At 43.9% G+C, this 21,517-nt stretch overlaps 7 protein-coding genes across 7 annotated transcripts; 4 read left to right on the forward strand and 3 right to left on the reverse strand.

The window, feature by feature from the left end:
• Window positions 1–381: 381 nt before the first annotated feature.
• Window positions 382–1,131, forward strand: EAF02_010980 (uncharacterized protein; the record flags this gene model as incomplete). Its single annotated transcript, XM_038907028.1, has 1 exon — window positions 382–1,131. The coding sequence occupies one exon, from the start codon at window positions 382–384 to the stop codon at window positions 1,129–1,131; it is 750 nt and encodes a 249-aa protein (XP_038753054.1).
• Window positions 1,132–1,324: 193 nt separating this feature from the next.
• EAF02_010981 (uncharacterized protein) lies at window positions 1,325–2,163 on the forward strand (the record flags this gene model as incomplete). The annotated part of the gene is made up of 2 exons (XM_038907029.1): window positions 1,325–2,052; window positions 2,109–2,163. The coding sequence occupies 2 exons, from the start codon at window positions 1,325–1,327 to the stop codon at window positions 2,161–2,163; spliced, it is 783 nt and encodes a 260-aa protein (XP_038753055.1).
• Window positions 2,164–2,211: 48 nt separating this feature from the next.
• Window positions 2,212–4,101, reverse strand: EAF02_010982 (uncharacterized protein; the record flags this gene model as incomplete). Its single annotated transcript, XM_038907030.1, has 2 exons — window positions 2,212–2,365; window positions 2,417–4,101. 2 exons carry the CDS (start codon window positions 4,099–4,101, stop codon window positions 2,212–2,214), a joined length of 1,839 nt encoding a protein of 612 aa, XP_038753056.1.
• A 791-nt stretch (window positions 4,102–4,892) lies between these two features.
• On the reverse strand, window positions 4,893–5,551 carry EAF02_010983 (uncharacterized protein; the record flags this gene model as incomplete). The annotated part of the gene is made up of 2 exons (XM_038907031.1): window positions 4,893–5,062; window positions 5,116–5,551. 2 exons carry the CDS (start codon window positions 5,549–5,551, stop codon window positions 4,893–4,895), a joined length of 606 nt encoding a protein of 201 aa, XP_038753057.1.
• A 1,261-nt stretch (window positions 5,552–6,812) lies between these two features.
• Window positions 6,813–9,256, forward strand: EAF02_010984 (uncharacterized protein; the record flags this gene model as incomplete). Its single annotated transcript, XM_038907032.1, has 4 exons — window positions 6,813–6,840; window positions 6,899–6,966; window positions 7,059–9,169; window positions 9,220–9,256. The coding sequence occupies 4 exons, from the start codon at window positions 6,813–6,815 to the stop codon at window positions 9,254–9,256; spliced, it is 2,244 nt and encodes a 747-aa protein (XP_038753058.1).
• Window positions 9,257–9,463: 207 nt separating this feature from the next.
• On the reverse strand, window positions 9,464–11,414 carry EAF02_010985 (uncharacterized protein; the record flags this gene model as incomplete). The annotated part of the gene is made up of 3 exons (XM_038907033.1): window positions 9,464–9,805; window positions 9,861–10,485; window positions 10,598–11,414. 3 exons carry the CDS (start codon window positions 11,412–11,414, stop codon window positions 9,619–9,621), a joined length of 1,629 nt encoding a protein of 542 aa, XP_038753059.1. The 3' UTR covers window positions 9,464–9,618.
• A 4,802-nt stretch (window positions 11,415–16,216) lies between these two features.
• Window positions 16,217–21,037, forward strand: EAF02_010986 (uncharacterized protein). Its single transcript, XM_038907034.1, has 7 exons — window positions 16,217–17,157; window positions 17,210–17,235; window positions 17,407–17,511; window positions 17,559–17,888; window positions 17,999–18,351; window positions 18,406–19,076; window positions 19,129–21,037. The coding sequence occupies exons 1-7, from the start codon at window positions 16,702–16,704 to the stop codon at window positions 20,257–20,259; spliced, it is 3,072 nt and encodes a 1,023-aa protein (XP_038753060.1). The 5' UTR covers window positions 16,217–16,701; the 3' UTR covers window positions 20,260–21,037.
• The last annotated feature ends 480 nt before the right edge of the window (window positions 21,038–21,517 follow it).

The raw sequence follows: 21,517 nt of genomic DNA on the forward strand, positions 1-21,517 counted from the left end.
CACTTCATAGTATTTCGAATGTTTCAGATAGGATCTAGGAGTATCTTCTTTCAACCCCAAATTCATTCACTGAAGCATATGTTCAGTTGTTGCTCAACCCTCCGTACCTTCTATACCTCGTCAATCACCATGCTAGATCAATACAATCACCCATCTAGATAGGTTTATCGACAGAGTATGGACATCAAGGATAAAGATCAAATCATCATTGAGCACTGGGATAGGATAGTACATGTTGCTGTTCGCACATAATTTCCCTTCCCGGTCCGGAGCGCAGGTATAATCAACTAGATCATGTGACCAGCAATCAAAGTGCATAGACATCTTGAAATTACAAAACAGATTGCAACCAAAAATCCAGAGCGATACATATGGCCATCGATGACGTCTGTGGAACCCAATAAAGAGAAGCCAGCAAGCAAATCTCTTTTTTCAACATCAGCTGGTGGAGCATCTCTCTTGATTGCATTGCAAGCCGGGTCTCGAGCGCTGACATTCGTCGTGAACCAGATACTTCTCCGGTATCTCTCACCCGAACTCCTTGCTGTATCAACACAACTTGAAGTTTACTCCATCACTGTACTTTTCTTCTCCAGAGAAAGTCTGCGTGTCGCCATACAGCGCCAGACCGACACGAGCGATGATGACTCTAAAGCCAAACAGGACAGCAATCTGTCCACAAAGGACAGATATTTGGATAGCCGAACGACTGCTGGTAAAAGCCAAGCAATCGTGAATCTGTCTTACATCTCTATTGCTCTCGGACTGGCATCTACGGTGCTGTTTGGTTGGATCTATGCCAATGCTGGGCAAACTGGCGTGGTTGAAACGCCTTATTTTCAACAATCTTTAAAATTATATGGTGTGGCTGCAATTCTAGAATTGTTGGCTGAGCCATGTTTCGTCATCGCGCAACAAAAATCGGCCTTCAAAGTTCGAGCTGCTGCGGAATCGATAGCAACAGTTTTGAGATGCATTGTTACTTGCGCTGTTGCAGTTTGGGCTGCGCATCATCAGATAGAGTTGGGTGTACTGCCATTTGCCATTGGTCAGGGGGCATATGCTATTGCGATGCTACTGGTGTACTTATTGGGCGTCTGGAACATGCATCACGGGGCGGATTCTCATTAATGATCAAGCCTATTTTACAGGTATTCCAAACACCTTGACATGGTACAATTTACGAGCTAATCAATGGTAGTAAGAAAAGGAGTATATCTACTCTTACCTCTCCAAACCACTCTTGTCTTTGGGAGGCAGTTTGATGATACAATCAATGGTAAAGCATGTCTTGACACAAGGCGACACGTTTCTTATAGCATCTATGGCCACCCAAACAGCCCAAGGTATCTATGCACTAGCGAGCAACTATGGTGGCCTGATTGCTCGACTAGTCTTACAGCCAATCGAGGAAATGTCCAGAAACTATTTTGGGAAGCTCCTCTCTGTCGTTGACGGAAAGCCAACCAAGGGAGCTGCCGAGAAAGCCAGCACAGACTTGCACAGGCTTCTACGTATATATCTTATACTGTCAGTTGCCATAGTTGCCGTAGGTCCAACTATCGCCCCGCTTCTATTGAACTTCATTGCTGGCCCACGATGGCAGTCGTCTGGAGCTGGCAATGTTCTTGCAGTGTATTGCTACTACATACCATTACTTGCACTAAATGGAGTGTGCGAGGCTTTTGTAGCCGTTGTTGCAACCGAAGCCGAAGTTAATAGGCAATCTTTGTGGATGTCTGCTTTCTCTGCCGGCTTTGGTGGTGCCGCTTATCTGTTTTTAGGAATTTTGGATCTCGGGGCCGAAGGTCTAGTACTGGCAAATATGGCTAACATGCTCTTACGGATCATATGGTGCGGTCGTTTTATTCTGACCTACTGCAGGCGCTATGGCGCTAAATTCACAGTTAAGGACTTGTTACCACGACCGAGCACAATCTCACTTGGGGTTGTTACATATGCCGCACTTGCTCAAATGAGAACGTCATTCACGGGTGGTTTAGTGGACATTATCAAGAGTGGTTTGGTGGCAATAATTTTTGTGATTCTCCTGTAAGTTCTCAGCTGTAACGCCGATCTATAAACTACTAACCATTACGCCTTGATAGAGCCACGAGCGAGAAAGGATATCTCCTCGAATGTTACCATGCAATTAAAGGCTGAATTTAAATTCTCCCAGCAAATTATCCTATAACCCTAACTTATTGCATCTTAATCAAATGTTATCTTTGTTGCTTTTTTGGTAGTGTCCACATTCTTGAAAAATGCACCATAAGCATCGTGAGCCTTCTTCTTGACCGTAGTACCAAACTTCAACAATTCGTCGGGGACTGGTTGATTAGCTGCCTTGAGGACGTTGATCAAACTAGATCGACTATTAGTAGATGATAGATCAAAATTCGGGTGTTTTACTTACGCGCCAGACTGAGCCTTGTCATGCTCAGTGAACAATGTAATTGCCAGTCCATCTTTGCCAGCTCTACCTGTTCGACCAATGCGGTGCACATAGTCTTCCACTGTAAGAGGGAACGTGCAGTTGATGACTAACTTGACAGCAGGAATATCCAGACCTCGAGCTGCGACATCTGTAGCAACCAGAATTGGGGTGTTACCACTCTTGAAAGCCTCCAAACTTCTCGTTCTTTGTTCCTGACTCAAATCACCATGGATACCAGCAACTCGGAAGCCCTTCTGTCTAATGAAACTCTCTACTCTAGTAGCTTCCTTTTTGTACAAACAAAAGACCAGGATTCGGTCATCCTTTTGACTGCCACTTTGATATTGCTTTAATAGTTGCATAAGTCTGTATTCCTTGTCCCTTGGTTCCACGACCTCAACCTTCTGAACGATGCGCGAGTTGGCTCGCAAATCTCCTGTGGGATTGTCACCAATTGCAATCTTCACCGGGCTGGTCATGAATGTGGCAGCTAATTCGCGAACAGACTCGGGCCAAGTCGCCGTGAACATGAGTGTCTGTCTCTTTCCAAGAGAGGGAGTAGTGTTGATAATCTTTCTGATCTCTTCCTCAAACCCTTTATCCAGCATACGATCAGCTTCGTCAAGAACGACATATCGGGCCTTGCTCAAATCTGCACATCCTTGGTTGATGAGATCGTTGAGACGACCGGGGGTAGCGACAACGATGTCCGCAGTTTTCAATGCTCTGATCTGCTCATCCTTGGGAACACCACCATACACACAGACACACAAAAGACCAGATGCCTTGGCAAGTTTTACAATCTGCTCATAACTCTGCATCGCCAATTCTCGAGTCGGCGACACGACAACGGCCCTAGGACCTTTGTTTATCTGGTTCTTAGGCAAGGATGACATATAACGCACGCAAGGAACAGCGAATGCCATGGTTTTTCCCGAACCAGTCTCGGCGACACCAATTACATCGCGACCAGCGAGCAAGAACGGCCATGCGGCGGCTTGAATAGGTGTTGGAGCCTTGAAGTCCTTGAATGGAGCTCGTTGAGCAGGATCGGTGATCGGTAGGTAATCGAAATTTGTCAGCGGTCTTAGAGTAGCTGAAGTAGATAATGGGTCGGTGATAGTGATGAAGTTTGTGGTCAAGAAGGAGTCTATTTCGCTTTGTGGCAAGCCGCTCAGATTAGGATCTTCCGTGTACGTTGTTCCATTTTGTTGCGGAGTAACGCTTGCAGGTGCTGTAGTTTCAATAGACTTGGTGCTGTCAGCCTTCTCTTCTTTTCCTTCCTTCTTCAATGCCTTCAATCGTGCCTTTTCTGCCTTTTTAGCAGCTTTCGCATCTGCAGCAGTATTGGCATCCGACGCAGGCTCAATTGCTTCAACTCCCGATTTTTCTTCTTCTTCTGTCTCCTTTTCTGCCTCTTGAGCTTTCTTCTCCTTCTTAAGTCGTTTTCTTTCTCTGCGAGCCTCTTTCGATTCTACCTCAACCTCGATTGGGGTGGATTCTGTGGCTGGCTCTTCGACATCCTTGGATTTCTTTTCCTTCTTTTCCTTCTTTTCCTTCTTTTCCTTCTTTTCCTTCTTTTCTTTGCGACTTTTCTTGGAGGAGATCTTGATGTCGTTATCCCCAGAATTTAATTCTGTATCTTCTATTGTACGTTTCGGCATGATTGAGATTTGTAATTGTGGTTGATTTACACAGTCAAATATATTTTTCGAAAAAGCTGCAGATGGCTAGATGCTACCCTGCAGAAAAAAATTATTTAGTTCCTGACAAATGATAAGATAAAGACACCTTCACACGCTTTGCCGATTCGCGGCTTAACTTTTTTTTCGAGATTTAATTTGACGAATCAAAGCATTTCAGAATATCTTGACATTTCTCTCTTCATTATTACTTACACCCAAATCAATTTTGAATGCCATGGTCGTCCACTCTATAAGATTCGGCTGCTATGGCCATTTGCAATCGTGAATTGATTTCCTATTCAACTTATGTCGAATCCCACATCTGGTAATCCTTCGTGGATCTTGTAGACACCCTTCCCTGTCTTGCATATTGTATGGAATTAGCTAGACACATCATGTCTTAATATATAATGTAGTACATATCAGTAATGAAATCAATCACTGTTTCGATCATTGTTTATGGTGATTGCTAAGTGTAACTACTGGTATCTTATGCTTCATTTTAACTGAGATGTTGTATCTAGCTGTGTGAGTGGGAAAAAACTAAACCTCCCCTAAACAATCCGGCTAATACCCAAATTTGGTGTTGGATCAAGACAAGGTCAACGAGACCAATCTCCTCTGCCCGCTCTGATCTTTCCCGACTTCAACAGCCTGGCATCCGATCACCGATCCATCCTTTACCAGATCAAACAAGTACACCTTTCAATCATAATACACGTGGAAAGAAAAACCTTCATGTCCTAAATGCGCCTACTATCGATTTTTCTTTAAACTGTTGCTGTCTGAGACTGTGCGGGTTCCATCACTGCGTCCACGTCAATCTTTGGCATGGATGCACCAGTACCTCCGAGGTTCGTAGATTGAGACTTGGGGTTCTTGGTGTAGTAATTTGAGATAGCAGATTTGATGGCATCCTCGGCAAGCATAGAGCAATGGACTGAGGCAGTGTTAGTATGTGCAACTAGGTAAATGCAAAGTGCATAGACTTACGCTTCACAGGTGGAAGACAGAGCTCCTTTGCAATTTCTGTATTTCTCACTCGACCTGCCTCCTCAAGTGTCATTCCTCGAACCAATTCTGTCAAGTATGAAGAAGAAGCAATGGCCGAACCGCAACCAAACGTCTTAAACTTCACATCGGAAATAGTATTCGTATCTGGATCCACTCTGATTTGCAACTTCATGACATCGCCACATGCTGGTGCGCCGACCAAACCAGTCCCTACATCGGTATCCGTTTTTGACATACTGCCAACATTTCTCGGCCGCGAATAATGATCGAGGACCTTTTCATGATATGACCTGCGACCAGTAACGAAAGATGGCGATGCAATTTGGGCTGGTAGAGGTCTGATAGCGGAGTGGCTGTTTGCCGATAACACTCTGCCGGCAACGCGGGGTGCATTTGACAAAGCTCTTCGAAACATTTTTTGTGATGTGTAATGGAGTGGCGATCGGATAGGTAGGAAGATTTAGTTCGTATCAATCAAAGATTTGATGATATGATGATATATGAATCAGGTAGAGTATTGAAGTTGATGAGATTTAATGTTGGGGAGGTTAGGTAGGTCGTATGATTTGATTATTACTGTATTGCAGATGAAGGAGGTAGGTTGTGATGGTGTTTGGTGTTTTTGACTTGTATAAAGTTGGGGTAGATCTGATAATAAATTGACGGGATTTTCAAGAGGTCATCAAAGAAATAAAGAAATATAAGTGGGAGCAAGGATCTAGAGGAAAGCGGGATTCGCGGAGCTCGGAGTCTCACAGAAGATCCCAATGAGGCTTAGCTCGTGTGTCCAACTACCCGAGCCACCGTTATCAAGCTTAATGCTGCTTATCTCAAGCGGTTTTATGTCATAAGGACGGATATAAGGTAGACATGCACCAATCAATGGGTGATGATGATGATTAGCACACCAACCATTGTTCGCAACGATGGAAAAAGACCGATGGATGCCGACGGAGATAAGATCGATTCAAATCAATGGACCGACCAATGAACTGTCACCAGCCTCTGTGCGAAAACCGGACGCCGGTCAAATGAAGTGAATGACAAATTCTCTTTCTCTCCTTCTCCCATGTAAAATAAAGTAAGTGGTGGCGAGATGCAAGAGATATGGACCGTCTACTTTACACACTCTACACATCGAGATCGAGAGACTACCTAGTACCTAGTAGTGGATTAGACTTGTTGGACCAATGGTAGACTGAAGGGCCACTCCCGTGATACCGCGATGCTCTTTACCCCTCAGTTTGCTTTGATCTACCGCCATCCGTGTAGTCCTCGCCTACCAGACCTACCCAGACTCGCCAGAATAATCTTTACGCGTTGACCGTACGAGCATACCTGAAGCTTCTCTTCCTTGATCTATCGTATGCACTTACTTGCCTATTACCCCACCAAACCACGAAATATCCCACCCCACCCCACCATCCAACCACCACATTCCCGCTTTCCCATTTGGTTAAATCTGACCAGCCTCAGCCTGCCTTGAGACTCCCTACCGGTCTAATACCTAGTACCACGTACCTAGTATCATCTACTACTAGACACTGCCGCTACTTAATCTGCTTAACATTCTAGCAACATCAACACCTACCTCTCAAGGTAATCAATTCCTTACCACTTACATAACACAGCAATCTAAAATTGCGGGCAACATTACAAGATACCCTAGACAAAAAATGTCTTGTAAGCATATTGACGCAGCTGGTAAGTTCCTTACAACCTCTTGACCACTAACCCGGTGTCAAAACTGATGCCTCCTCAGAGCTGCGTCCCCCAGGACCAAGCCAAGCGGTCTATCGCGAAGATTGTACACAATGTTTTGATTCCATAGTAAGCTTCATTATTTGTTTGTGGCAATTGCCTATCTTTATCTTGAAAACTTTTCCGATGGCAAAGCACGACTGACCTTAATTCTAATCTAGGATGACTCTACTGGTTTGGATGTTTGTCTGTTTTGCTTCAATGGCGGCTGTACTGGCGATAGGAACCATTCCAAACTCCATCATACCATCAAAAATCATCCTTTGGTTCTCAATATTCGAAGAACAAAACGCCATATTGTTCGAGATGAGCCCCCTCCAAAGATGTCCAGATTAGCCATTGCCGCAGAAACCGAAGCCGATCGATTCGAGTACCATACAAAAGTTCGTTGTCATGAATGTGCAGTTGACGATGTCGACAAATCCTCCGGTAAATTACCTGCGGTTGTGGATGGTGTAATGAAAGCAAATACATTCTCAAGAAAGGAAGAAGTGAAGGCTTGGGAGCAAGAATTTACATCGTGTGAACACATTCTCACCTTACAACAAGAAAGCGCACGCCAAATACAGTCTCAAGATCTAGGCCACTGCTCTCTTTGCGATCTCAAAGAGAACTTGTGGCTCTGCTTACATTGCGGTAATCTGGGATGCGGGCGAGCGCAATTCGGTGGACTCAAGGGACATTCCCATGGACTGGAACACAAACAGCAAACTGGACACGCAGTTGCGGTCAAATTGGGATCCATCACTTCAGATGGCACGGCTGACGTGTACTGTTATGCATGTGACGAGGAACGGATTGATGAAAATCTTGGGAAGCACCTCGCCCATTGGGGAATTATGCTCGCCGAGCGCGAGAAGACCGAAAAGAGTTTGATGGAGATGCAAGTCGACGAAAATATGCGGTGGGAGTTCTCTATGACTGACGAACAAGGCCATGAATTGAAGAAACTGTTTGGCAAAGGATTTACTGGTTTGAAGAATTTAGGCAATAGCTGCTACTTGGCAAGCGCGCTCCAGTGTCTATTTGACCTGCCCCAATTTCAAAAACGCTATTTGTTACCAGATACAGATCTACCTATTGTTGAAGACCCTGCTCAGGACCTGGAGACGCAGTTGCGCAAGTTGGCAGATGGTCTGCTTTCGGGCAGATACTCGTTCCCAGATCCTGCTACCAATCAATCAGAATCGAGCGGCGTTGCAGATCAGAAAGGATTGCCACCTTCAATGCTGAAATACTTGGTGGGAAGAGGTCATGCCGAATTTTCAACCATGCGTCAACAAGATTCTTTCGAGTTTCTCCTCCACGTCTTCAAATTAATTACACGTTCTCAGCACGTAGCTCCATCCGAGGACCCCATACGAGCCTTTCGCTTCGTCATGGAGCAGCGCCTGCAATGTCTAGGCTGCAAAAAGGTGCGATATCGTACAGATGAGCAAGATAATATATCCATTCCTGTGCCAGTAAGAACAGTACAGGCAAAGCCTACTACGGACGACGAAAAGAAGGATGAATACGAAGCTGTAACGTTGAAGGAGTGTTTAGATAATTTCACGTCTGAGGAGATCGTAGAACTCACTTGCTCGGCCTGTGGCAGTAAAGATGGATTTTCCAAAAGATCACTCTTTAAAACATTCCCAGAAGTTCTCGCTGTGAATGCTAGAAGATTTGTTCTCATCAATTGGGTGCCTACCAAGGTCGACGTTCCTGTCGTTATCGGAGACGAGAAGTTCCTTCTCGATGATTATCAGTCACCAGGTTTGCAACCTTCCGAAACACTTCTCCCCGATGACGACGAGCCAGATCAACCTTCGTTCACCGCAGATGCAGCAGCTTTACAACAACTCGAGGCCATGGGATTTCCAGTGGTCCGTTGTGAGAAAGCCTTGCACGCCACTGGAAACAGTGACGCCAACGCCGCAATGGAATGGCTCTTCGCACACATGGAAGATGCAGACATCGACGTTCCACTAGATTTAAGCTCTGGCAAAGCTACATCTGCTACAGCCGACCCAGAGAAAATAGAAATGTTAGGCGCAATGGGGTTTGGACCTCCGCAAGCGCGAAAGGCATTAAAAGAAACTAATGGCGACATGGAACGAGCTGTAGAATGGCTTTTTAGTCATCCAGACGACCAGGGCGAGTTCGAAAATGAGGTAGCCGCTGTCAACAGCGATGTCACTAAAGAGGATCCTCCGGGAAGCACCGCATTGCCCGCTACATTCCAGCTACAATCTATCATTTGCCATAAAGGATCTAGCATACATGCAGGGTACGTTGTCTCGATTGTTGATATGTGAGGATATAACTGATGATATATAGTCACCTACGTCGCATTTATCCGCAAAGAGATTCCTGAAGATAAAACGACATCGTGGGTGCTCTACAACGATGAGAAGGTGGTCAAGGCCAATGATGCCGAAGAGATGAAAAAATTCGCATATGTTTATTTCTTCAAACGAGTTGATTAAGCGAAAAAGGGAGCATGGGATGGCACACAGGGGTTAAGACTTGTGGTTGTCGAAAAGAAATGACGATGAGCATGATAATGACAATAGAGATAGCATAGTTAGCGTGCATCAAGTAAAATAAATTCATTCAGCTCATGCCAGTACTGTGATAAGATGAAGATGCATAAAACGCAAATGATATATCATTGACTGCCAAACCTCGCAATGACAAAAATAACCTTTGTAAATGCGCTCGCTCGGGTATCGCTTCTTATTGCTCAACCATTGGTTCCTCGGCCACATAATGCAAGTATGCACCCAACAACTTGATGCCTTCAATGTAATTTCTCTTGTCCAATTTCTCATTGATCGAATGAGCTGCATCTGTAGAACTACCCATAGGTAAAAGGAGAACATTCTTACCAGTGGCCTGCTCGAAAGTTAAGGTGACGGGAATACTAAGTAGAATATCAGCATTAATCACGAGTGATTCAAGTGGAGAAAGTAACTGACCTTCCTCCCTCACGAGTCAAATCAGGCTTGACACCCCAGACTCTCTCAACAGCCTTTGCAGCGCTCGAAAAGTTCCAGTGCTTTGGACTAGCGACCCACCACTTACCAGCATGCTGCAAGTAGCATCGCATAGTATTCTTGCTTCCAAGCTTCTTGAATTGCTCATCAACATACTTGAAGACGAGGCGATCTACGTCCTCGGGTTCCATGTTTGGAACAGTTCGAATTGAGAACTTTCCGATGACTTTGGCGGGGATAACTGTCTTGGCACCTGGTTGAGAAAATGCACCTTCAATACCGTGAACTGACAAAGATGGATATCTCCAGCGGGCCATAAGGGTGTTCTCCTTGTCGTTGTAGATGGTAGTCTGACTACCTAATGATTCATGGAGATTGTCCATAGTGAATGCAATATCACCATAAAGCGATTTCTCCTCATCTGTGAGTGGAGCGACAAGTTCGGCCAAGCCTGGTATCTGAATCTTGCCATTTGTATCTACCAGGTTGCCAAGTACCCTGACCAAATCAGTCATTGGCTCTTGAGCTGTGCCTCCAAACACTCCACTGTGGAGATCTTGTCCGGGGCCTGAAATTTCAATGGAGTAATAACTGCAACCGCGAAGACCTGTTTGAAGCAAATCAGTTTGTTATTATGCCGAGAAAGGGATACTTTCGAGAGTGTTGGAAGGGAGGAAAGTGATCCTCGAGACAAAGAAGAAGACTGCTGAAGTGCTTACCATAAGTAAGACATGGCTTTTCAGTACCAAGCCAGTAGTTATCAGAGATACAAACAGCATCTGTATCTGCGAAAAACTTATCGGCCTCTTCCTTAATAAAGTCATCCAAGCCCTCTGAGCCATATTCTTCCATTCCTTCAAAGCACATCAACAGGTTGACGGGGAAGTCAACACCGGCCTTCTGATGGGCTTCAATTGCGTTGAGCCAACCAAGAACAGGGCCCTTATCATCCGTGCTTCCTCTGCCATACATTCTGCCTTTATCATCGACAGTAAGCTCGAATGGTTCTGTGGCCCATCCATCTTCTTTCCCAGCGGGTTGTACATCATAATGTCCGTATACGAGGATTGTGCGTTTCTTCTTGTCATTTCCATATCGTGCAATAACTACAGGAGGAAGATCTAGATGCTCCATTCCTGGTTGTTTGCCTAATGGTCGTTTTTCGACATGGGCACCGAGCGCAGCGAGCTCATCAGCTAAGAACTCTCCCATACGCACAACATCGGGTCTGCGTTCTTCCTCGGAGGACACAGATGGAATGGCAACTGCTTTGCGAAGTCTTTCGATAAAGTGATCCGATAGATCATCTACTTGCTTGAAGTAGCCATCGAGTTGAGGAGCCATTTTTACTTTTCGAGCTTGGTGTAACTGGATAGCGGGGGTGAGATAGGTTGAGATTCGGATTGGTGAGGGGTAAAGTTTTGGAAAACGGGATACTTTCAGGGAATTTCTTTCTTCGACAAAACGAGTAAGTCTTGAACGTTGTAGAACTGTCGATATTGACTTTGTTGAGATTCGTGGTTTGATTGTGAACATGAGGTATCCTGTGAGGATATAAACTTTCGAGCTTCCTGTTTTGGTGGATGGTGGGGTAAAATGGTGTCAATGGATTATGAAGGGTGGAAGGGACCGAAGGGTGCTGATAATATCTAATGAACTAATATCATTGGTTAACTGATATCGAGGATTTAGGCTTACATCGGCTTATACGAGGGCGTGTTTTTTGATGAGGGCCCGGGTCCGTGCGCAAGCACTTTTCACACCAAAAGTTACCTACTTTAGAATTCAATATTAAATTTAATTAATATTATTATATATTTGAAATCTTGTGTATAGGTAGATTTTAATATAAAATTTTAAAGTATAATTTTAGATTTTTAATAAAATTTTTAATCTGATTAAACTCCATATGGAATTATTAGGACTTAAAATTGTTATAAAAAATAATGCTTATTTTAAAAATTGAAATTCTATATAAGATTTATCAATCAATAATCTTATTAAATTTAATAAAACTGATACTGAAATAATTATTTATTAAATCTTTAAATATATTTTGAATTCAAAACTTTATAATAAATATTTGAATTATATTTTATTTATAAAAATAGGAAATAAAGTATGGTTTTGGTGAGGAAATTCGCTTAAATTTTATTCGGGCCCTCATCAAAAACACGCCCTTGTAATCTAAAGCCTGTAGCTAGTTATTTTCTTTTGATTTTTCTGGCAAAAAACAGCATGGGAAACCCTTCCTTCTATGGTATAGGACAGAGTAGTAGATGATGATTAGATGGTGATTTACAGTAGATTAGAATTATGATATCGCCATTTCATTATCAATATATTATATTTGTATAAAGTAATTTCACATGTATGATCTGCTCTTCATTGAAAGCCTTTTCCACTCACGTCTACTGCTACACACCTACCTAGTCTCACGTAGTCTAAACACGTATCGCTTATAGAGCGTATATTCACTTACTTGTCCGGACTCAACCTACTCACTGTGCTATTCGACAGACATTTGCTAATATCTAAGATACAAGGCGATATATGTTGCGTTAAGACTATTTCACTGTGAATAACCAACAGATAATTTTGATCGCATGACACCTTCCTTGAATTGGATCTTCATTGCCTTGAAAAACATTGAATCTGGTCTCAAATCTCTGTACTTCAGACTAGACTTCTGGAGAATTAGCAATAGCAGGATGATACGTTATGTCCCGTTCATTGCCCTCGGCGAGCAGCATTCAATGGCAACTAGGTGATCGATTGCCCAATATAGATATTCGTGGTTTCATAAGTCAAGAAACATGCATCATTAGGATGTTCTCATCTCGTATTGTTGTGAGTCGCTCTCGAATCTCTAGAATTGGGGGCGTCTTGAAATTTGAGCCTGATGCAACAAATGGTAACTTTGCATGCACATTTTACAAGTTGTGAGCTCTTGGAGACAACATAGTCACACCAGTTTCATGTTTGGAATAGCTTGGTGTGGAAGGATGAGAACCTTGCTATTCTCGAGATAGTGGTAAGTTTAACAATCACGCTCATATACTTATCCTCATACCAACATTGCCATGATCACGATCACGGATAGATCGATCTCATGCATATGTCCGCAGCGAGTGGTATTCGACCTGGAATGACAACACACAAGGACAACATAAACTCCTGCCTGCAGAACTACCGTCTATCATGTTTCTATTTTTGTTGATTGAGTTACTTCATCTTACGTGATGAATCGGAAAATTTGTGAATGTTATTCAGGCACCATGCAGTAGTTGGGAGAATATCTGCAATTCTGCTTCGATTGCATTACTTTACCGTATCATTACACTACTGGTCTTACTCAGCACACCAAGAAGGTTATTTTTCTTACATTATCCTTTCTCCTACCGGTACTATCACTTTCCCCTTTCAAACATACTCGAAACCTATTTTGAGACGAGGCTATAACAGAGTGTGTTATCATATCACGACTTACAGTGAGGCGCAGCTCCAAAAGGTGGTGTGGAGTCACGTCACTCCCTCCATTGCATACCTCTGCAGGTGTCCAATTTCAGGCACCGCATGATATCTTCCGGTATTCAATGTACGGACTGAACAGTCTTACACTCACTAGAGGCATATCTCGACTGTGTAGAGTGCCATTCCATATTAGATCTTCAGGAACGACTACATACATGTAGTATCGCGCTGTAAGAAGCATCCGTTTGTCACGATTGGGTGGGGGACTTTTGTACCTGCGCTAGGGGTTGCAAGAATCTTTTACCGTCACGGGGAAGTACATCATCCAGCAGGGACACGGACAAGATGCATTCTTCTGGAACATACACGGCGTCTAAGGTTCTGTCGCGTCGGCTAGAAACTAAAGGATGCTCGCCTCAGGTATACTTGAAGGGGGGTTTCATGGAAGGGGACACCAGATCACTCAGTGTAGATCGCAAACACCGTTCTACAATATTCTAAATTGAAGTTGACTTTATTAAGAGGTTTTCTTGGATCAAAAACTTGAGAGAAATTACCGAACTAGATCGCCGACTGTGGTATGTTTGTTTCTAACGATCTCAATGTGCATACAGCATTGTGACCACTCGTGAGTTACATAGGTAGATACGTACACACTGGAGAGATGGATAATGATGGTAAGATTGGTAATATTAGCCGGTCTTCCCCTGAGAGTTCATCTCATCTTCATACTGTTTCGAGGATCTCCCGCAAACAATGGAGATGGGAAATCCCTCCAAAATCTCAACTTTTGGTTGATGACGATTAACCTTAAGTGTTTCAAACATGACCCTTTTCCAAGAATCGATAGGTCTAGAGTTGTCAACTCGTATAGAACCTATTTGGAGCAATCGACTTTCTGCTCTAGGTAGACGATTTTCATAGCAGACACATGGCAGTAGGGTTTCATTGTGTCACACCCTTGGAGAATTCTAGTAAATAGCCTTTTCTTGGTGGTTGGGTCAAGTATTTCGGGGGCCTGTCCAAGGTCGTCACGGTGGATAATGGTATGACAAACGTTACCAAAGTGGAGAGTGGGTATCTGTAAAGTGCAGGCTAGGCTCTGAAGCTACTGTAAGTTCTGAGCATGCTGAGGTCGTAGCACAACCCCTCCCGATAAGTCCTCTCAGTCCTGTAACAGACCACACGATGAACCCACACAAATCCTTCTTGACTCCATTCCCATCATCTAATTAATCAGTCACCTATCATTCTCTTGGGAAACCAACCTCTCAGTGCTCTCATGCTATGGATACTATGGATACTACAACATACTTTGACGTTCCGGTTTTCCGCTGTCTACGCCATCGTAACATGAGCCAATGAAGAGCAATGAATCTCAAGAACCCCCATTCCCGATTCTTGCCCATGTCGAAGATCACTTAATCAATTTCGAACTTCATTAAATATCCATCTCAAATGAAACCGGAAAGAGGTTGCGATTAGTCAGTCTATGGTACCTCCGTATGCTACGCCTCACCCCCTCCCTCCCCCAAAGGATAAGAGAAGCTTACGTTGATGATACGAAGATTTGGTAGGTGTCTGAATTCTGAAGACGTATCCGGGTCCATAGGTAGGTATTATGCATGTTCAAAAACCAATATAGCTGATTGATTGAGAAGAATATTATACACTTGCAACACATGTAACGTCTTTCTATTAGTGGTGGCATTTCGAGAGTCCGAATATGAAATCCTTTTTGGGAATCAGGTGCAGATACGCCCATATTAATCCTTACCAAGTACCATGAGTAACTAGATACGGTGCGGTGTCCACTTTTGGATTCCCACGCCCTTGTCTCCCGGATTGTTGGGTTGAACAGAAGACGAACCAAACCCATGAAATTAATAAAGTTTGAAGAAAATACACACTTTTGTCACATGTATGCAAGCAGGCAGTGAGGAAAGACCAAAAGAATCCAAGACACAGCACGGTGGTATGGTTCGGTAAAAGAAAAAGAACAGGAACAAGACGAAAGAAAAAAAGTGGTCGATTATTAACATGTACCAGGTACTGACTGTCGCCTTCTAGAGATCAGATCATATAGCCTCATAAAGTTGTTTGTGCATACAGTATTATTTATATTGTATCTGTTCTCATTCTGGGTGTTGAGTGCTGAGGGAAAACTTCCTCAGCATCATTAGCCTGAGGACCGACGTCCTGCCTATCAGTCAGCCAGCCAGAAAATCTACATTACAATTTGGGAATATTGCGAATCTTTTGGTCCTGTTTGAAAACCTATCTCCCGATTCACAACTGTATCAGGAAGATATGGTAGATGCAATATCAATTTGAGATATTCAAGGAGGGGCGCAATCTTTTTGCTTTCCAATTTTAGAGTGGGCTGAAATTACCGTTATCCTCTTCCATCAACTCGAGTTAAACGACGGGCCGCATCTGCTGGGAGTAAGAACATGGCATGCCAAGGATATAACAGGGGGAGGCAGGGGGTTCGGATGAAAAGCCCCAGCCCATTGGTTGTGTAGCCGTGCTTATGGTGTCTTTGCTCTTTAGTCCTAGATGAGTACCCAGGCGCAGACCTTTCCAGCGAATGATAGATGCTTTCCATCTGCAAGTTTGCTGCAGACTTACAGACCAACACATTAATTCGGTCATTTTTGTTTATTCTTGTCTACTCTACTGTATCATCCCATCTAGCAGCACTACATACACTTACTTTGACCTGCATCTACAGCCGGACAACCTAACTCGTTTCAGCAATAGTCATTCTTTTGTGATGAGTAGAATGTTACATTTTGCATCATATTGTTCATAAATAACATCGAACTACTTACTTTGCATAGAACTCGTGCATGGTCCATAAGCGCAAACATCAGGGGTGCCACGAGCGAAAGCTGACACTTTGAATTTGATGCGGGATCCGAAGCCATGGGGTATGATTTCTATAAGCGCCCTCAGACAAGGTCTGCAGTATGCATGGGGTTGATGGGCAACGGGCAGCCTTCCACGACTTTCCTCCTCGTCTTGTCTTTTTTCTCTCTGCCTCCAACCATTCTTCTTTGTAAACATAATCGCGAAGCCAGCAATGCCCCGCGATAAGTTCTATCTTTGTGCATCTACTGCGCATTTGTCTAGGGACATTGGAAGTACATGACATATACATTTCAAAAATTATCTTACACCCTGAAGCATCGTCACCATCCTAGACTCTGCTCACTAAAGACTTCAAGTGCCGGTATTGGCTCCTGCGCTGAAGCTCCCGCCCCTGACATTATCTATATTTTCCAAAAAGGCTGTGCAGGGCTGTAGGGATACATCTCTGTTCGTTTCCAATTCGAGGATAATCATCATGTCGAGCCTTAAAGATATCATGGACGTAGATGTGGAGCCTCTTGAATCTCAAGCCTATAGAAGGAAGGAGGCCGCTCAACAACAAGCTTCTCGATCATCCATTGATCCTTCATCTCAAAGTCCCTCTCCTCAGCTTGATGATACTAAAGGGAAACTATCTATGAACCATCGAAGATCAAATCGAGTTTCAAAGTCGTCTACTCAACCTACAATATCGCGGCCCAATTCATCACGGCGGCGTAGCAGCGGTGCCGGAGAAGCCATGGACTTTTCGACCTATCAAGGTGGCGGATCAAACCAAAGAAGCATATCGGGCAGTCCCTCACAAACATCTTCGAGAGGGGGAATGGAACCAATGGCAGATATAGTGCCTATCAAATACACACCTGTGACTGGACGTATTAGCAGAGCAAAGAAGGGTATACCAGTTCATACATGCGACGACTGTAGAAAGGTTCGTTCTTAAATTCAGTTTACTTTCAAGCCATAAGCTAATAAAAACACAGACATTCACCAGGGCGGAGCATCTCAGGTAAGGATTTGAACGTCTCAATTTGACTGTGCCATAAAGAAACTCTTTGCGCATGCCAAGATGTAGATACTGTAGTTACAGCTATTCATGTAGTCATGAGTGGTAATTTGGGTTGGAATGGACGCTTAGGAAAGAAGAATATGGACTAATTTTCGATATTTTCGATTACAGAAGACACAAACTCAGCCATGGTAAACCCGCCTATCCATGTACTTTTGAAGATTGCGAGAGAACATTTCATCGCCCGGACCTACTTGCACGTCATTTCAATCGACAGTGTGTTTCCTCCTCTCCCGCTTGAGAACATGGCTAATGAAATAAAGCGAGACACAAGGCGAGAAGGCATACAAATCTAGTGACCCAAGAAGCAGGGCCTCCTCAAGCGCATCGGAGAGTGCTCCTGTAAAGTTAGAACCTACTCCCCATGGAATCCCCATGGGCCTAGGTCAGATGTCTCCAGAAAATCCAATGACACCTAGAACTTCAGCGGGAACGGATCATTCTGCTCTAGCACCGACTTTCAATACAATGACGGGGAATTTCCAACCTGTTGACTTTTCATCGGGAAGCTCTCATAGAGGGTCTGTCAGTCAAGCTCAAGTGACTGATGTGGATGTGTACACTACGGCATCACCTGGTTCGGTCCCATCTAGGTAAGATTGACCACAACTCTTATAACATTTTCCGCTTAGATATCTTGATTTGTGCCGTTCATTCATTTATCCAGACAAGTTACAGGGACTGCTTGACTGACTTCAGATAGGACCTACGCTGAGATGACCCCAAGCTTTAATGTACGACCTATGCCAGACTTTTCTGAGCAAGACCCTTATCGGGCAACGAACTCCAGCTTCCAAGGGTTATATACTGAGGAAGTCTCCTCATTTCATTCCTATAGCCCCCCTCATGCTCTACCACTTCTACGCATTCCAGAAGAACCTTATATGCCAAGTTTATCTTACACGCACGACAACTCACCCTGGTGTTCATCGGCTTCCGATAGCACATATTCAGAGAGCTCACGCACGGGGAGAATAGCGCACAGAGGTCGATCTGGATCTTTAGTCACGGCATCTGAATGGCCTGTTCCGGTTCCCAACGCGCAGTGGACCCATGGTATGAAATATCACCACAATCTTCGAATCATGAACTGATGATATTATAATATAGGCATGGCTAATACAGCTCAAGACCTTAGAAGTCCACCTTACGAAACAATGATGGAATCTTATGATGCACCTTACACGCCCCCTAGAATGTCACCGCCATCTCGTCAATTGCTTGATGTGCCTGCTTATAATCTGGGGGGTTATTATATGGAATCAGTGGGTAATCCTCACACCTCAACATATAATAAACACTTGGCTCAGACTTTTCTTCCAGCGTCCCCTTCGCGAGTATCCGACCCCCGACTGGCAGTCCTTGATAGAAGATCGAAGGAGCTGGTGGGATCCCAGCAATTAGATACACTGACGAACATCGAAACGGTCATTTCATCTCCTTCCCAGTCCGCAACTTCTAACCTCGACACCTATCTTTCTTTATATTGGAACAACTTCGATAAGCTGTTCCCAATGATTCACCGAGGAACATACATACAGAATCAAAATTTAGCACTCACCTTCGCAATGGCTGCCATCGGCACCCAGTACCATACAAATCCCGAAGCACGAAATCACGGCGTGGAATTCAACGCTTACTGTACTATCATAATTCCTGTGGCCTTTGAATGGCCAATACAAATAATGCAAGCAATATTACTTACAGAGATATTTACTCGTTTCCGTGGTACAAAGACTACGGTTCGCCTATCTCGCCAGTTCGAAGAGTCATACAATAGAGTGAGTCGATGCTACCAAGGCTATCTTAGATATATTCATTAACGTCTAGCAGCTCTCGAACCCTTCACCAATTTCCGATACCAACACTACTCCTACTACTATAAGCACCTCTAATGTTCTATCCAATCACTTCAATATACGAACTAGATCTCAAGACATCCAAAGCAATTGGTTGCTCTGGGTCGACACCGAATCACGACAACGCCTGCTATGTCTCTGCTTTATTTTCGATATCCAACAAGCCATGTATCACCAGCAAAAGCGAGCCAGACCATATGTCGATCTCAACATACTGTACACACCCTGCTCGGAAGTTCTATGGGATTCAACTAATGCAGCTGACTGGGCTACCAACAAGACAGGAAGCAATGTAGGGAAACCACTCAATGTCGTACAACATCAGTACACCCAAGAAAACTGTGCTGAGCCTTCACATTTTGCTCAGTCACTCAACGTGTGTTTCTTGACATCTCAACTTCCCAACCGTGTCGATCCTGACCATCACTATCCAAACGATTATCAAATACACAATATATATCCCACAATACTCGAACTTGTAACATTATCTTCAGCATCTTCCATGGCATATACCTATATCGCGTTGTACCATACGCCACTGCGCGACCTTTTGGCTGTGAGCGGGGATACCTGGGTGTTTTCTCAAAAAATCACGAATCAAACCTATTTCCGCGAAGCACAGTCACGCCTGAAAACTTGGTCATCGTCTCTAGCAGCAGCCACCGCCACACATTATGCTTGTCGCATCTTACTCTCCGAGTTTTCAGTGCCATACGTTCCATCTTCCAATAATAACACAACGCAACATTCTCCGGACCTCTCTCACTATTGGTCTTTGAATATGGCCGCGTTGATCTGCTGGGCATTTGGACACCGAATCAGCGGAGTCAGCGGTGCTTTTACAGCTCTAGACTTCGACACTTCTCCCGAAGCTTCGGGAGATGTACGACTTAAAGCTCTCGTGTATCTCAGTTCTATGGTAGAGCTAGATGTCAAAGATCTCCTGACTGGCAAGGCGACCATGCGGGGAGAAATCTCTTTTATCATCGATGCAGTGCGCGCAAGACTAGAGATCGATAGTGTTGGAGGCCACTGTATGAATCTCGTTGAGTCCATTTGTGTTTTGAAGCGTCTCAATGAGAGCGGAAGAGGAAAGTGGTTCTAAGTTTTTTCTTCTCGTCTTTCCCATGTTCAGTTATTTTCCTTTGATCATTTCCTTTACTTTTCCATTTCTTTCTTAGATCAATTCTTTTGAATCGACCTTGTGCGATAAGTTTCTTGGTATCTCTTCACTTCCTATCTGAGGAAGGAAGCGGACTGGCACATGTCATGCCTCGAGTAATGATGACGGATTTCATTTTAAATTTCCTAATGTCTGGTTTCCTTCTATACATGTTTTTCATCTTCTTCATCTGGCGGGAATGTTCATTTCTTTACATTTTGTCAAGCTGTACGAGTACATTTCCTCACCTGTGTTACCACCTTCCCACCTGTATCTTTTATTTCCTTCCTATACTATTATTTCCATTTCTACATTTCTCTCATGCTTCCTTTCCATTTCCCGAGTTTTCATTTCTCCCTCTGCATATGATTGATGTTAATGAGTAAAATGCATATGGTGACATATCATATCCAAAATGATAGTGTTATAATCGAGGGCTTAAGGGAGGTTTGGCTGATGGATGGGACGGATCGCACCACATATACACATGCACATTTAATGCATAACATATTCATGATACCCCGGAGGACGCGAGAGAGCGAGTCGGAGCAAGGAAACGAGGAGGGGCGGGCAAGGGAGGAAGGAAAATTTGCGCCTTTGTACACTATTGCATTGCATTGCATTGCATTGCATTTGTGTTGTATTGTATTGTATTGCGTTGCACCTCGCTTTTTTTCGAGCATATAGATATAGATATTAATTGTTTATATCATAAACATCCACATCCACATCCATATCCGTAGTATCTACAGAAACTCAAAAACTGAGTGACCATGAGCTTTGCACCAAGATAAATAAGTAAAATAAAGCAAGCAAGACATATACAGTATCTGCAATTAACCATGCCAATACCAACTCTCCTCGAGAAATTACTTGTATCCAAAAACTCCCTACACACAATCGATCCATGATCCATCGGCTCCCGAATCCTCATCTCGTACAAAACCCACAGAACCTATCCACCGTAGTAAGTAGCACCGCCTATCTTGAACCCTCCTCCCATTCACCCATTCATCTATCCCAAGCACTGCACATTGTACATACATGTACATACCTACATACATGAACACACGCATACACATCATAGACCCCGATCCCGACAAAGAGAGAGAGCCCGACGCATACTGCTGTCCTCATATGCCATGCCATGCCATGCCATGCTAGAAGGGCCTTTCAACAATACTCCGTACACAAAGTCCTC

Source organism: Botrytis sinoallii, assembly GCF_014898435.1.
Source record: "Botrytis sinoallii strain Bc 23 chromosome Unknown BSIN_029, whole genome shotgun sequence".
Classification (NCBI taxonomy): Eukaryota; Fungi; Ascomycota; class Leotiomycetes; order Helotiales; family Sclerotiniaceae; genus Botrytis; species Botrytis sinoallii.